This window comes from Xenopus tropicalis, chromosome 1 (genome assembly GCF_000004195.4).
Source record: "Xenopus tropicalis strain Nigerian chromosome 1, UCB_Xtro_10.0, whole genome shotgun sequence".
Taxonomy (NCBI): domain Eukaryota; kingdom Metazoa; phylum Chordata; class Amphibia; order Anura; family Pipidae; genus Xenopus; species Xenopus tropicalis.
The window spans coordinates 44,596,130-44,613,156 of NC_030677.2; the positions used below are offsets into that span (position 1 = coordinate 44,596,130).

At 38.9% G+C, this 17,027-nt stretch overlaps 1 protein-coding gene across 1 annotated transcript; it reads left to right on the forward strand.

Annotated features, from left to right (window-relative positions):
* Positions 1-69: 69 nt before the first annotated feature.
* Positions 70-16,361, forward strand: cfap97 (cilia and flagella associated protein 97). The gene is given in 6 exon segments (NM_001102741.1): positions 70-181; positions 3,236-4,038; positions 7,113-7,184; positions 8,941-9,209; positions 13,233-13,395; positions 13,874-16,361. Coding segments are annotated over 5 exon segments (1,404 nt in total). The 5' UTR covers positions 70-181; positions 3,236-3,248; the 3' UTR covers positions 13,984-16,361.
* The last annotated feature ends 666 nt before the right edge of the window (positions 16,362-17,027 follow it).

Genomic DNA, 17,027 nt, shown 5'->3' on the forward strand with positions numbered 1-17,027 from the left:
CAGCGTCACTGCGCTTATATACGTGATACGGGCCGCATAATCTCGCGAGACTTGTGACGTGTGGCTGAGCTAACCTGCTGCTGCTGCTGGAGTCAAGGAGCTACAAATAAACAGCGATAAGGCGCTACGACCTGTCTTAGGGAAACCAGGACTGTCCCAGTAAAAGCGGGACTGCTTTGCGGTATGTATACTTCTGTACATTTGCTCTGGTTACATTCTTTCGATAAGTAGTCAGTACGTATTATGTGGTGTTGATTACTTGCACCTAGGCGCACTTTATTGGATAAGCTTCCTTTCAGTAACGTTTGCTAGCATTACTAGGACAAGCCGCTCTTCGTGATGAGCAGGTTTTCTTAAATCAGCTTTCCTTCCGTATCATGGATTGCCATGACTTGAGTAAGCTGCCTTTACTAGAATAGCCTTCCTTTCCATAGCATAAGGTGATATCCATTAGCTACATTCCCATATCCTGAGGAGCTGTTCATGGCATCATTTTCCTTATTATAAACTAGACTCCCATATCATGGGAAGCCATTTCTTATATGATTAGCATTTACATCAGTTGTCATGCTCAGTGCCTTGTTTCTCACACCTCTCTCTCACTTTGCTGACTATCTTGTGTAGGGGCCCATAGGGTTAACATGTCCCTATGGCTTTAAACCCTACAATTTCCTAGTTTGTGCTGTTACTGGGCAAAGACCCATGTATCAGTTTATAGTTGTGTCTCAACCCTAGATTGTAAGCTCCTTTGGGCAGGTCTCTCTTCACCTCTTGTATCGGTTATTGATTGCTTTATATGTTACTCTGTATGTCCAATGTATGTAACCCACTTATTGTACAGTGCTGCGGAATATGTTGGCGCTTTATAAATAAATGTTAATGTAATGTAATAGTTTTGCATATGTGTCTTATTGGTTAACTGGGAAACCGCTCCCTTGGCACTCTGATATAGTGTTTAGCAGGGGGGTGGGTCTGCCTCTTTGGCTGCATCTGCTGACCCAGGTGGAAGTTCCACGGAGCCTGGGATCAACAGGGCCCCAGTAAAGTGAGTACCCTAGAGGCTGCATCCAGCTATAGGGAAGTCGAGGAACAGGGACCCCGTGAATGAGGAATAGTAAGTGTCAGGATAATTTATAAGAGTACTTTCTAGGAAAGTGAGATTAGTTAGAAAGAGCAGTTTCGGCTCCAACCAGGAGACATTAGCTGGAAGTATTCTTCCCTACAGGCATTGTTGCCTTAGAGTAGGGCCACAGTTAAGACACAGGTATCAGGTCAGTTCCTATCCCTGATCCATAGTCGGCTGTGAGGGATTCTTGGCTGCTAAGGGACACCCTTAAGCTACTCTCCACAGGGAGGCCATGCTGGTTGGGGGTCCTTACCTTCCCCACCCTCGACTGAGGTGAGCTATGGGGTGGACACCATATTTTTCTACCTTCTGTGCAATTACCTGATATCTCCTCTGTCTGAGTATATTGCAATAACCCTGCATATTGATTGTCTCTGACAATAAACCAGTTCTATTGTTCAACTGCAAGAACCTTCTGGCACCCATTGTTACGTTGCACTGCACACAGCTCAGTGAGTTGTAGTTGTACTACACCATAGTTCCGTTTGGTCACTTCCACTTAGCGAAGGCCCATCCTGAAGGACTGATTCACATGTGTCCCATTCTCTAAACCTACACTAGCCGTGGTGTTGGCTTGGTTACAGCCAAGAAGGGATTACACTTGCTTATGCCTTAACCTTGTGTTTCATAACACTTTCTGCTTTTAGTTTGTAAGCTCTGCTTGTGAGCAATGCCCTCTTAGTATTTGTTTCTTTGGTTAAGCTGCCCTTCTATATCATGGAGTGTCCTTGAATTGACAACAGCCTTACCATATCATAAGGTGTCATTACTTGTATAAGCAGTGCCCCCAAATGATAAGGTGTCATTCCATTGATCGGCTGCCCTCCCACATCATAAATTGTAATTTATTGGATCACTAGCACACCCTTAAATACTTCAAACCATCAGAAGCTGTTAACCATTTGGCAAACACACTAGTTAATAAAGAATGATTTGTATTGAGGGATGTGCCATCATTTCTTGTAGTGTATTGGTATCTCTTCTTGAAATGTTCTCTCACAGTGTTGCCTAGGATTGGAATTATTTATATGCCCAAGTGCCATTTTTTCCATTTGCATTTATTGAGCTGCTTAATCTTTTTGTCTTTAGTATAGAGTCTGTGATTCTGCTTATATGTTAAAATACTTCTTTCCTCTACCAAAGGCTTGCTATCAGTCTTTCCCATATGTGGAAATTCTGCAAGATAGAATTTGTTTCAGACATGCCCATTATCATTATTATTATTAACATTTATTTATAAAGAGCCAACATATTCTGCAGCGCTGTACAATAAGTAAGTTTCATACATTGGAGATACAGAGTAACAGGTAAAGCAACCAATAACCGATACAAGAGGTGAACAGAGCTTACAATCTAAAATGATGACATTATTTCATGATGACATCCGGCTTTATCAGATATTTGGCCAAAACCAAAACATCAGTTCCCAGCATCTGGCATTGCCTATTGATTTCTATGGCTTTTGAGTAAGTGTTTGAGTAAGTGTTACAGACACTACTTTTTCATTAATTCCATATTTACTTCCCTGTGCTTGACCTGCATGTCTGTTTTTCTTGCTTTCATTTCAAATCTCTCTCTACCACTCATTTATTTCAGTATTTGTATATACTGTATAGGCCTTACACATAACGCTCAAAGATGATAAAAAAAAGTTTGATAACACGGTAGTCTATTACAAACATATTAATTTAGCTTCACTGTTTTTATATAAGCTGAAAAGTTTTATTTTAGTATGCATGTACACTTTCAGGTAGAGCGCATTATGCTCAGGTTTGGTTAAAACAAATGAAAATGTTCTGCTTAACCTGATAAGTACTGGAATACTTTGCTAATAGGTCATTGCTTCTACTGGTCACTCAGATGTCATCCCTGTACTTCCCATACTCCGTTTGCCATGTGACTTACTATATGTGTAAAAAACTTTTTTTTTACCATTTGGTATTTTTTTTTAATCAGTGTTCAGTTTTGCCAAGTGATTGCTCAGCTCATAGTGTTTTTTCTGCAGTTTTGGCTCGTAGCACTTTACATCAAACCCTGTTGTTTATTGGCTTCTTTATGTCCTAAATCCATCTCTCTCTCTCTAATATTTTTTTCTTTTGTTTATTTTAGATCTTAGAAAGATATGGATCGCTATGGCAATCTCTCTGATGATGGTGAAGTTGACCATTCCTTTTTCGACAGCGATGTTGATGAGAGTGCAAATAAAGTCGGTGTCGCCTCTGTAGGTTCAAACAAGCAAGAAAATATAAACACAAATGTAAATAAAGATGTCAATAAAATTTCATTTGAAAATAAGCAAAATGTTATGTCTGGAGAGAAAGGGAGGAATCATGTGTATGAGGAAAAGATTGCCAAACCATCAAGTCCATCAACAGCAGCTGTTGCTCCCAGACCTGATAGTGCACTTAAGTCTGGTAGGACCTCTGCACAAAGTTTAAGGATAGAAGCCACCATCCCAACTGGTATTCCCCAAATAAGGCGGGAGTTTGAAGACAATTATTACCCAGATGAGGAAGACAGTAGCGAAGACGAATGTCACAATTCAAGACCCAAAACTGCAAAACAAACAAATATTGGAAAGAAAAGCACTGGAAAATCAAACAGAGACTTTGTTTCTACCATATCTAGTTCAGATACAGAGTATTCAGACACTGGCTCCGATGATGGTGCATCAAAATCATCATATCAGTCTTCAAAAGGATCATTAATGCGATCTCCTGAAAGGAAGCCTTCTCGCTCATCAATGAGAGAATTAAGGCACTATGCTGAGGAGTCAGAAGACACTGTTACCGATGTAACACCACTTTCTACACCAGATATCAGTCCTATTCAGTCATTTGACCTTGCTGCTACCAGTGAAGTACTCAAAAGTACATTTAAACGACAAGAGAACATCAGTCAAGAAATATATGGTAATTCCAATGTTTAGCATCTTTATTCTAGAGGAAATGTGGGATTATGGGGAGGGTAGTCATCTGGAATATAAGAGAGAGAATTGTTTAGAAGAGAGAGGATGATAGGATAATCATGGGAACAACAAAATGAATATGGATGCGTAACAGAAATGAGAGAAGCAAAATATGAAAGTAGTAAAAATGGACTGGAGAAAGTTGAGTTACATTAAAGGAGAAGGAAAGGCTAGTAAAGAGTTAATCTCAAACTGCAGGCATACCTTCAGTTGTCTCAATAGTGCCCTTAAGTCTCCCCATATTTCAATCGTTCAGATGATCAGAAGCCAAACTGGAAGAAACAATGCTGAGCTGGCTAGAAAAGATTCCCATAATGCATCGCTCCTGCACAGACACTAAAGGTGGCCACACGTGGCGATTTTCGATCTTTCGTGCGACCGATCGTTCCAATTGGCCACTAACGTTCAGGGCTGAAACGGCAGATATGGAGGTAGAAACAATAGGATTTCTACCTCCTTCTGCCGATTCAGCTCTGATGGCAGATTTTGCTCAGGTGCCTTCTATGGCGCCCGATCAAAATCTTTTAACCCACCCGATCGGTGAGTCGACCAATATCAGCAGCCTCCTGCGATATCGCTCACCTCGCCGACTTGCCATACACGCACCGAATATCGTACGAAACGAGGTTTTGTACGGTATTATCGGTGCGTGTATGGCCAGCTTAATACTAGCTCTTTAGTAAGCACATGCGCACAAGCAGGAGCGCTCCCCATAGCGTCCGGTTGCTATGGTGACGCTTCATAAAAAAAGTGGATGCAGCGGTGAGCTGGGGCCATAAGAAGAGCATGCAGCTGGAGCGGCGGGGGGTGGGTGTGAGACGTGGCCGGACACAGGAAGATGCAGCTGTCAGGTCCTGGGGAGGAGTTGGGGGAGACGCGGCCAGACACAGAAAGACACAGGGTGCTGGGAGAGTGGAGACGGTGAGGGAAAGGAAGTGGGCATCCCTTATTAAAGATGGCGGCGCTGTTCACTGAAACGAGTATGTAGCAAGTGTTTCTCTATAAATCTTTCATTAGGCAAGCCAGAAATATAGCGTTTTTACATAGCAATAGCAGTACTATTGAATTGTGTGCTTAATAGTTTTTGACTTTCCTTGTCCTTTAAATGGGTGGCTCTCAATACAGGGCACTACCTGCCACATTTAAAGAAGTTGGAATATTCAGGTGCAAGAGTATACAACCATCTTCACCAAATAATAGATGGAATAACATACAACTGTAAATCTTAAAATCTGGATACCAAAAAAGGTGGTATAATGAAAAAAACAATACTTTTTACTTATATAGGAAATCCATAAAAATTACAAGCAGTGGTAATAACATCACAGATTACAAAATACAATACAGTAATAAGTACATACCATCCAGCTATAATGGAACAATTTGCTGCCAGGATGTGGATGCATTTGGGTAAATCTCCCCAATATTTCAGCACAAGTTTTCATTGAGGGGAATTTAAGTAGATTTCAAACTTCAAATACTATAAGTAGCTTTATGCAGCTTAGCGTTCAACGGGGAATCGAAATTCACACATACATGTGAATATAGCGACATCTATGTACTTTCACTGAGTGTCATAATCAGTGTCAAAATTTGCTGAGCATAGGGAAAAATCTTTGCACATGTGCACTAGGTGATAAATCTTTGTGCACTTGTGCCTTGGTTTTTCTACACACAGCAACCATTTAATCTGCTTAGTACATTCATTACACTAGTTTTCTACTTCCTACATACACATTGCCATGGTAACAAAAGCCTTTATCTAACCATACTGCACTCTTTATACTCTTAGGGTCCTGTTTATTATGCTGTGTAAAATGACATTCGCCGTAAAAAGCAGTTTAAAATAAATGGAGAAGTTCGCCTTCCATATGCCAGATTTAAGGAAGATAAAAACTTGTAAAAAAATCACACTCAATTTATGCAGTTTTTTACGCAGCGATGTATAGCAAATTTTGTCGCCATTTTTTACACAGCATAATAAATCTGCCCCTTACTCTTTATACTTATTTTTTACATAATTGACACATTTCCCAAAAAATAAACTATTCACATAATATACATAATAAGACATTCACAAAGCATATATAACATAGATAAAATGAATACAATTTATATATAATGTGCATTTGCTTATTATGTACATAAAGTGTTACACCTTAATCAGTTAATACAATCAGAAATGGGCAATAATCCACCTTTTGTAGCCTTAAAACATTCTCTCCATCAATAAAAAATATCATTAAGGAATACTGCATTTAGTTCCCATAGACCAATTACAGTTGTATAAAAAAAAAAGACCCATCATTACAAATTTATATCTATTATCTTCACCCAGTGTTGACCAAATAGTGCAATGCTGCATTTCTAAAAAGAATAGCGAATAAAAACAAAATTATGTCATACAACTGGCTGATGTTTAAGGTACTAATCAACCACAGAGGAGAGGGATCTATCTGTGTTTGATTGGCATCTTAGGCCTCAGTCTACTGTTTGACATGATAATTGTGTGCATAGTCCTCCTGGAGGGCTCCATAGTATCTTTAAAACAATGATCTTCAAACTGTAACTCTCCAGCTGTTGCTGAATATTAGCTTTAAACAAACCAAAGGCAGCCAGTAACAACTACTGAAAAACAGCAGGTTGAAAACCACTGCTTTGGGGGGGAAACATATCACCAGTCTGCATGAAAAGCATGAGCCTCTGCTCTGTGTATCTTGCTGACTATTATTATTCAGTAAATGGGTGTATACATTAAACATACAAAAATAACCAATAACTGATACAAAGGGTAAAGAGGCCCCTGCCCAAAAAAGCTTACAATCTGAAATGGTTGCTTGGTTCCATGTATTATTTCTGTTCAAGTTTTTTGTAAAATTTATAAGGATGTTATCCACAAGTCTGCTTGTAGTTTCTACTTGAAAAAAAGTGTTTTTTTTTTTTGTTTTTGTTTTTTTACCATGTACCATGCTTCCTAACAGTGATATTGCTGACATATTTTGTATATTGTACCTATAGATCCAGATAATGACTTAAGAATTAACCAGAAGGCTGTTCAAGATGCAGTGGACCTTAATCAACTTCTTAAAGGTAATGGAAAAAATGCCTTTATTCATTTTTAATTATTTTTTTATGAGAATCCAGATTTTGACTAGGGTGAAGGGGCACATGGGGAGAGGAAGGTTAAGAGAGCCAGGAGGGCCCAGTGAACCTAAACTAAACTTCTAAAGAGGTAAGAGGTGCACTTTATTCATGGGGTGCTTGGGTATTTAAGTTGGCCACTTATTATGAATTTCTTCAAATGATCCAAAGATTACCCAGTGCACTCAATTAACGTAAAACTGCTCAGAGGAAAGGCATCTTCATTTAGCAACTGTACAGTGTACAATAATGCCATGTATAAACCACCTTTCCATTAATATTGTCATGGTTAAAAGGGGCTTGGTTTACAGCGTTTGCATACCACAGAATTGTTGAATAACATCATGTAAAGGTGACCATACATTGGCTGATTCAGCATGGTATGCAAAAGGCTAAAGGGATGGATAGATTTTAAAGAATGAGTAGGAAGCATCATGTTTTAAAATGGGTGGTTGGTTTCTAGAATAGAACAGTTCAATGAGCTGTGCCCATAATGGCTATATAATTCTTTAATTGAACAAGGTGGGGTTTTTTGTTTGTTTTTTGTTTTTCTTCTTTCATTTTACGCAAGAAAAACTTTTCCTGATCTGTTAGATCACTTAAAAGAAATAATCCAACACAGTTTCAAATTAGGGGTGAACTCGCCAAATAGAATAGTGGGCCCTGGTGCACATGCCTCAGACCTTCACCTTAAAGGAGAATGCAAGTCAAAATTTAAAAAGCATACTGCCCAATAGTCCTCCTATTGTTTAGTAAAAACGCCACACTTTTGGCTCACCTAATCAAATATTTACTCAGTCACACTTACTTCACATTATCTAGAACAGGCAGCCATCTCTAAAAAGGTATTCTCCCTTCCTTTCCCTCCTTGCTTCATACTGCACATGTGTTTCATTCCCTCCCCCCCTCCCCTCTGCCAGATCCGCTTCTGATTGGCTGGTGGGCATGTGTAGCTCAGAACAGGAGACAGGATCAAGTTACACACATGCTCAGAGAATAGGAAGGCTGCCGCTGGCACCTACAGGAAGGGGAGAGAGATTTCAGTGATGTCACTGTAGTCTTCACACTGCTGTAGGCTGCCAGCACCATATCTCAGAGAAGCAAGCAGGGATCTGGGAATTTAGATATGCAGTAAGTACTTAAAAAGAATGCCTTTAGACTTACTTTTAATTTATATTAACCTTTCCTTGTCCTGTAAGGGAGATAAGTCACTTAATGATGAATCGTAACTGTTTCTGTTGGCGATTTAATATTTCGGTGAAGTTGGAACAATTTGCAAAATCTAGATCATCTGAATTCTTTACTTTGAAGCATAAGGCTTCACTTCCCTCTAAGCAAGAGTGAAGGTTTTTTATTTTTTTTTTTAAGCTAGATAAAGGTGTAATACCATGTTTGCCAGTCAGAATGGTACCAGGGTAAATGAAGCATAACACAAGCTTTTATTTTAGTTCCTGTTTGCTTTTGCAAGTTGATTGCCAAACATTAAAGCAAGTAAAATGAAAGCTTTTTCTAATTATCATCTTATAAAGAAAATAATGCTGTTATCTTTAGATAACGTTTATTGTGTTTTATTTCAAAATGGTTACCTTGTTTCTCAAAAATATCTCCTGATTTTTCACAAGGATACTTTTAAGGATACAAAACTAATTTTGTTGTGTACATCTCACTGTTTATGTATCATTTACAGTCCCTTTGTTTTATGTAGCATTCATGCACCTGGATAAAAAGGAGCCCAGTTCAGTACAGGATGAAAACCCAGTCATGCATAACAAGAAGAACTTCTCTTTTTCGAATGATGAAGTGAGGCAAATTGAACGTGAAAACCAAAGGCTGCTGAAAGAACTGACACGACAGGCAGCCAAACCCCGTAGCAAGAGCCTTACTCCTAAAAAACCCATGTCTGCGCCAACCAGGCTGTACCACAGTGCAATAAATAGACAAAAGGAACAGCAACGCATTGAAAGGGAAAACATGGTAAGTACCCTAATCCAGGGTGAATGCTCATGCTGCATAGAAATCTGTCCTGCATCAGGTTTTCATCAAGCTGAAAACATTGATGATAAAGTAAAATACAAATAACCAGTACATATGAAATCTTGCATTTGTTACAAAACCTCTTCCTTTTTGGGTTCTATCTTCACACGTGGTCGGCATTACCCCCACTAAGACCAGTTTACTGTTGGGTTTTTCAGAAATTGATCAAATGTCACAGAGTAGCTCCGTGAGGAACGAAAAATCCCTCTCTCGATGGATTTGCATAAACAAGCAGCTTACCACCATGTGCTTCCGGTCCAGGGTAGCTGCAAGGGGCTGTGGGGGAGTTTTTGCTTTTCATCAAGTGCGTTACACTTTCCTTGTCCTTTAAAAGATGCAGAAATAATATATTCCAATCTTTCTCTTCAGTTTTATAATTGCTTCTTAAGATTTTGTTTGGGTGGGGGTTTTTTTTCTCATTTTTTTTCTGTAAAGATCATGGTTTTTTTTTTTACCAGATCCATTCTACCACTTTTAGCAGTGGAAACTAAATAGCCAATATGGCTGTTTGACTTGATGGCTACATAATAATAAATGCTAAGTACATTCTCTCAACTTTCGCACCTAGTCTAAACTCTCTTTCTCTGGTATATATTTTTTTCTCAGTATAAATATATATTTGGCTGGGGCATAACTACAGGATCAGACCCCCACTATTGGAGGGACAAGTAGGGCTCTGCTTGAGAAGCAATTTCAGTATGAGTTACAAAGTTACTGGGGCCCTAAAATGTATTAACTTTGAATTAGGTCATAGGAAGATCTGGATCAGTGTCCTTATACACTTTATATATAAAAGGGACCGAAACGTCAGTTGTACATGCAATTATAATACACTAATATTTGTTTGAACCACAAGACCCTTGGTGCTGGTTGTGTTTGATTTGGTATATATTATATATATATATATATATATTATATATATATATATTATATATATATAATATATATATATATATAATATATATATATATATATATATATATATATATATATATATATAACCAGCAGGGGGCATTATTACACCACATATGAAATCTCTGATATTTGCATACCGGCAGTCCCTATGTGCATGTTATTAGCCTTTCATACGATAATATTTAGTAATGTGTGCAACAGTTTTGTTTTTTTGGGGAACTTTCGGTCTAAGTATGAGTGCTGAATAAGGTGTTTACATATACCTGTATAAAATTTTCAGAGCACTTTTTTGCAACACGCTATAAAGTTGGATTTATGTGGAAAGGATGCATAAACTCTGAACTTCCAGGAATAAATATAAATGTATTATTTTCTACACACACATACCTGATTCCACAGATTGAAAGTAAAGATATAAAACTTGTACAAAAAAAATTCCCAAAATCCCTTAGACACACAGTGTAATTTAACCTTTCCTTTACCTTGTTCACAGTGTAACAAGGTAAAGGAAAGGGAGTATTACTGTATAAGCTTAAGGGTGATGGTGGCAAAACATATGCGGCACTTCGAACCTCTTGCCCCTCATGAGGGATGGGTAACTGATACCTGGTGTAGGAGTGACATGCCTTCTGGCACAGATGCACTGCAGTTATTCATGCAGGCTGGTGTGGGAACCCTGGAGTAGATCTCTGTGTCAGATGTAACTGCATGAAAGTCGGAGCAGGAGGCAACAGTGGCAAGAGCAGCTATACGGAAGTTCAGGCAGTACATGTCAACGCAAGTTCTGTGTAAATGACCCCTGTAGTGCTTTCCACCACTTCCAACCAACAGAAAGCAGCAGCAGTCTATGGCACACAAAACATCCTATCTCTATCTTCCTGTCACTGCTCATGATGTTATTTAATATACAGTGCCGTGGCTGCTACACACAGAATAGTGACCGGTGGAGCTCCATGCAAAAACTCTTATGCTTATTCTTATGTGCATTGCTGGAGGGGCAGTGCTAAGCTCTGACACTGGGGGAAATGATATCTGAACACCGCATTGCTTCAAAGAGCTGAGCACCGCCTACAGGCAATATACTTGCCACACCCCCTGACCCTCAGGAAGCGACATTCAAGAAGTTGTCAGCTCTGGTTAACAAGATCTTTTTAGTTTGTTTGTTTTTAACAATGAAACCTTGGGGTAATTTTATGTCAGACATAAAATGCTGTTATTTGTTAATGGAGTAAGTATCTGTATAGTAAGTCTTGCTGTCTGCTAAAGCAGCAAAAAGAAATGTGTCGGCATGTGCAGCACTGTGAAAGTGACATTTAGGCAGAGCAAGTGATGTATAAATAAATTGGAACAGGTGCTATTGCGTAATAGTCAGCTGCCTGCCATTCCAGCTGTCTGAAGGGTCTTGTCAAGGGAACAGATATGGGCACTGCGTCTGTCCAGAAACAAGGGTGATCTCTGTCAGGGCATCAGCTCTCTTGTCCGTTCTGTTCAAATACAATTTGACATTGATGGGCCAGATTTTATATCCCCCAAGTTATTCCAGTACAAAGCAAAACTAACAGCATAAATTAAAAAGTGAAGGTTACTGTCAAAGTATGCAGAAAATAGCCACAGAGTAAAGCTGCCCATACACAGAAAGACCGCTCGTTTGGCAAGGAAGCCAAACAAGCAGATTACTCCCCAATATGCCCCCCTTGAGGTGGCTGATATCGGACTGATCAGATCGTTCGGCTCCAAACAATCAGATCACACTGATGGGATGCAGGCTGTTGGGACAAGGCCCGCTGATGTACTCCTTGCCTCAACTTGATTTTTAAACCTGCTTAATCGATATATGGAAGTTTTAGCCAGATATCGCTCAGGCAAACCCCTCTGAGGGCCCCATTTGTGGGCTTGTAAACTGCTGACTCCAACTGATGGAAGCTTTTATTGGCCCGTGTATGGCCACTTTAAGGTGAATGCTGGCCAGTTCTGGCCTAGTCCATAATAAGTTATAACTATGATTTCCGCCTGTCACTGTATTTATTGGCTGCGTTTCAGCACAAGAATACTTAAGTGAATTGAGCTAAAATCTACCTGTGTGTGCAGTGACAGGCAGAGTGAAGAATCTGGTGGAGCAGTATATATCTATTGTAGCATTAGCCTAACCCACTTTACCTAGTATTGTTTGGGAACTGGGAATCTTTCCATAATTTGGATTTCCATACCAGTCTAAAAGATATAATCTTGAGGTTGGGAGCAGCATGGAAATGTTTCAGGAAGGACCGTGACTGTTGTGGTTAATAGCACAAGTCTACTTTAGCACTGCCCGTTCTGGAATGTGAGCTTGTTCTATTTCAGGCATCCCTTCTTCTCTCTACTTTATTACCTTCAGTTCATAAGGCTTCTCTGTTTAACATGACCATCAAGGCATTCATGTAAGCACATGCTGTTGGTCATCTGTTTTAAATGCCATGTTCTTTCCCTTGTGCACTGCAAGCCTTTACACTTTTGCTTGAAATAAATAGGTCTGGGTACACTTACTTATTAACAAGTGGCTCAGTGGGTAGCATTTCTGCCTTGCAGCTCTGAGATCCTAAGTTCAATTCCAGTCTGGGCACTATTTGCAAGGGGATTGTAGATTTTCCCCATGTCTGTGTGGGTTTTGATCAGTTTCTTCACACATACAACATACAGGTGTGTTAAATTACTGAAAAAATTGACCATAGTGTGTGTGACCGTAGTAGGGGCAGAGACTGATATGATGTGCTGTTTTCACATGGAAACAAGACTATGCATTTTTGTGGTAAAATCTGCTCTTTGTGTCTGGCCGATGCAGTGTGGACACCAGCAGATATACGTTTATACACAGGCTGAGAATCAGCCCTGTTTTGCATTACCCTTACTCTAATGTGCACTGCAACACAGATGACATTTTATTGGCCTTAAATTGTATATTGACAGTCTTACCCTTGATACACCTTAGACTGTTTCTGTTGAGATGTATAAGGCATATAATAGACAGTGTATTGTAGTCAAGTCTTTGGATGCAATTTACTTATTTTGTAGGCTTTACTCAAAAGGCTTGAGTCTGTAAAGCCGACAGTTGGGATGACCAGAACTGAGCAACTCATGGATTACCAGCGCCAAGCAGGGTACCTTAGCGCAACTGCATTGTCGCCCAGACCCGGAAAAGCATCAGTAAGCCGTCTCAGCCCCTCTGTATCTTCAGGTAAGTTACTATATATAAGCTACTAATGCTTAGCTGAGCCATCTAAGTAGCTGTCCTGCACTGGTAGTATTTCTTTGTGCACTCTAGTGTTTTTCTAATATTTCTACTACAGCCAGTAGTTACTGATTATGTTCAGAGCCCTAGGCAGAGGGCTTACACAGACACAAAACATGGAGGAGTTAGGACAAATTGGAATGTCACTGTCCTTGGAATGCTTTACCTCTGTGTTGCAGCAGGCCCAATTCATCATTTTTTAGCCTAACCCTGCTTTTGGCTTTATTTGTCTTTTACACAATGCTTTATACTTTTGTAGCTGTATATGTTGGAATACGTGTTAAGGAATTGCTGTTTCATTGTAGCTATTTTTTTTATCTTTAAATTTGTTGCCACAGTACAACAAAATACATACATATACAGTTTGTGATTGCATAGTTCGTTTCTGTTGTGTTCTAATTTTCTTTTGCACAATTTATTTAAGGAGGCTTTTCAAGGATGTCCAGTGCAACCAATCGAAGCGAAAGGACAGGATCCAGTGGGGCTCTGCTGAGGCCTACAAGATCGGGCAATGTCCGAGCAGCTTGGCAGTGAATATCTTAAAATATGAAGTTTTGTATTTCAGTGTCATTCCAGTGTCTATGCTGCTATTGTGAACTACTTTGTGTTGAATAAAGTTGTTGTGTTGGGAGAATATTAATATGATACATGCATATACATGCTTTTTATAGATATATATTTTTTGATATAAAGTAAATAATTTGCTATTGTCAGTAAAATGTAACCGCTTTGAAAGTGAATGCCTCTAATTCAAGGAGAAGAGTCCTGGGCTTTTAAATAAAATGCAGTTGAAGTGCAATGGTGGAGCAAGACTGAGCAAGGGAGTGAGTATGAAATGAATTATGCAGATGTGGCACTGAGGTTTGTATGGTATAAACGTCCCTTTTTGAACCAGCTATTTGTTTGTCCTGTAATTGAATTCATTTTATCCTGAAGTTGTGTAGCCTACAAGTTGTTATAACAGTACTGTCATTGTGGAAAGTTCAGGGTTCACGAGCACTATACACATGAGTGGGATTGAAATCCCAGTGTGGCTGGGCCATAATCACATCCTTGGAGGCAATTTGATTTGCAGCATGTGTAATGGAAGACATGTCTGGCTCTGATTTAAGCAATGTAAGAAGTTGCACCTGCATTAATTGTGCAATACACTAGTTTCTCTCAATAGCAGAGGTTTTCGGGGCTTGAAAAAACTCTGGGTATATACCTGTCTAAATTGCAGTATGTAAATTAATAAATTAAACCCCGATAATACCAGTGCCACAATTAAAAATAAGGTAAGCATTATAACCAAGCATACTAGTGTGAATAGAAGCCAGTGGGAATAAAAGCCTCTTCTCTGGTCCTTTCGGAGATTGAAAAAGGCAGCCACCACTGTGTCACCTCAGTTTATCAGTCTCACACGTGATGGTATAACCGTTTTCCTAGAAAAATTACCCATTGTTGTGAAAAGCTATGGCATATACTCCAAGTTCTAGCTTACCATACTCTGCAGACCTTGCCTTTCATACAGTGCTGGTAACAGTGCCTTGCAAAAGTATTCAGACCGTTGGCTATTTCTTTACTGAACAGCAAATTCTACACTGACCTTATGTTTGTTGATATTTTTATATCTGAAACTTAAAATTTCATCCATTTTCTGACACTTTTGTACCAGAAAAAGTTCGTACAAATATAATAACTCATTGCTTTGTTTACATAAATATTCACTTCGCACAACATTTAGAAGTGATCTTGACCCTCTGTTTCAGACAAATATGGACCACATAGTGCCACTGCTTCTCAGCTGAACGGAGACCAGGACTTTTACTGGGAATTTATGGTCTATTCATTTTTTTGTTCTCAAGCTACAGCATTTTGCATAGCTCTTAATATGGCATGGGGGTAACATGCTGTGGGACTCCAGGGAGACATCTTGATACAAAATAGAAGTGGATAGTGTAAAATACAGGGGAATATTGCACGAGAACCTGCCTAGAAAACTAATTGGATGAAGGTTTGTTTGAACAAGACAAAGATCCCAAACACAGGGCTAGAATGTCTCTAAAACAAAAAGGTGACTGTTCTACAGTGGCCCAGTTAAAGCCCTGATCTCAGCCCAACTGAAAATCTGTGGCACAGTTTGGAAATTGTTGAAAGTGTACAAATATCATTTAGCTCAGCAAATTGCCAAGTGCCATTATCACTTCCAGACTGTGCAAATCTGTAACATTCCTAATAGATTTTAACTTGTTATTGCTGCAAAAGGATGATCTACCGATATTATACAATGTGGATTGAATAATAGTGCTATATTTCACTTTTAAAGGCTTTTATTTTCTAACATCTAATAATTTCAAATACTAATTTTAAGTTTTAATACTTTGAAATACAAATATCTCCGAGAAACAAAGATTTTCTTTGTGGGTCTAAATACTTTTGCTAGCACTGTACATTCAGAATCGCAACTGCACTTTTAGTTTGACATTGAAAGCATCCAGAAATGCACAGTTCTAAATACTGACAAATCTCTTCATATTTATTTAGAGTCCTGCTGTTATGGTAGTTCAGATTGCACGAGCGTGGCCCTCAGAGCTGGGGTGTATCCTTGTGTTCTAATCCCCTTGCTTTTTGGTCATGTAACTCAAGTGGGGCTACTGTTGTACTTTTATTTACTCAGTCTGGGTTGCTACACAATAACTCATCTGCAGTGATGAAGCATTGCTACAATCCAGACATTAATTTACTTATTCTCTTGCATTACACAGGTATCAGCTGTATCCTGTTATTGTTCTTCCAGTGGTTTTGCTGTATAGTGTGATCTTGGCCAAAAAAGTATATAGGTTATGTTTGCCTGTTTGATAATTCTAAATTTTGTTATTTAATATTTGCTTTTTGTATTGTGGAGCAAAATAAAATAATTTGGTCTGAAATATTGTTGGTGTGAATATTGGTTTGTTTTGAGAGGAGAAATTTAAAGGGATACGGTAATCATTAGATAATTAACCCCTGTAGATTACATTACAGGTATGGGATCAGTCATCCGGAAACCCATTATCCAGAAAGTCCATCTCCCATAGACTCCATTATAAGCAAATGATTCCCTTTTTCTCTGTAATAATAAAACAGTACCTTGTACTTTAGTAACTTGTACTCCAAATTATGGAAAGACCCCTTATCCGGAAAGCCCCAGGTCCCGAGCATTCTGGATAACAGGTTCAATACCTGTACCATTTGGTTTTTTTTATACATTAGCACAGGCACAGTTTACACGTATGTAAACAATGTATGCATAGTAGTCTCCCTATTCTTTAATTTAAAAGAATTTAAATTACACTCTGTAATCAAGAGTTTGTTTAATAAAGATTAATGAGATCTGTAAAAACAAACACCACCTCTCTCCCAGCTGCAATATGTGTCTGAGGTTTACAGATACGGAGGAGATTATTATTTAGATAGTTTAGTAGTGGTACTTGGGCAATCTGTTCAACTAAACCGCAATGGTACACAGGGCTGTTTTAGATGCTTTAAGGGTAACTGCACACAGGGAAATTTCTAGTGTTTTGTTGCCCTAATGCAGGGATCCCCAACCTTTTATA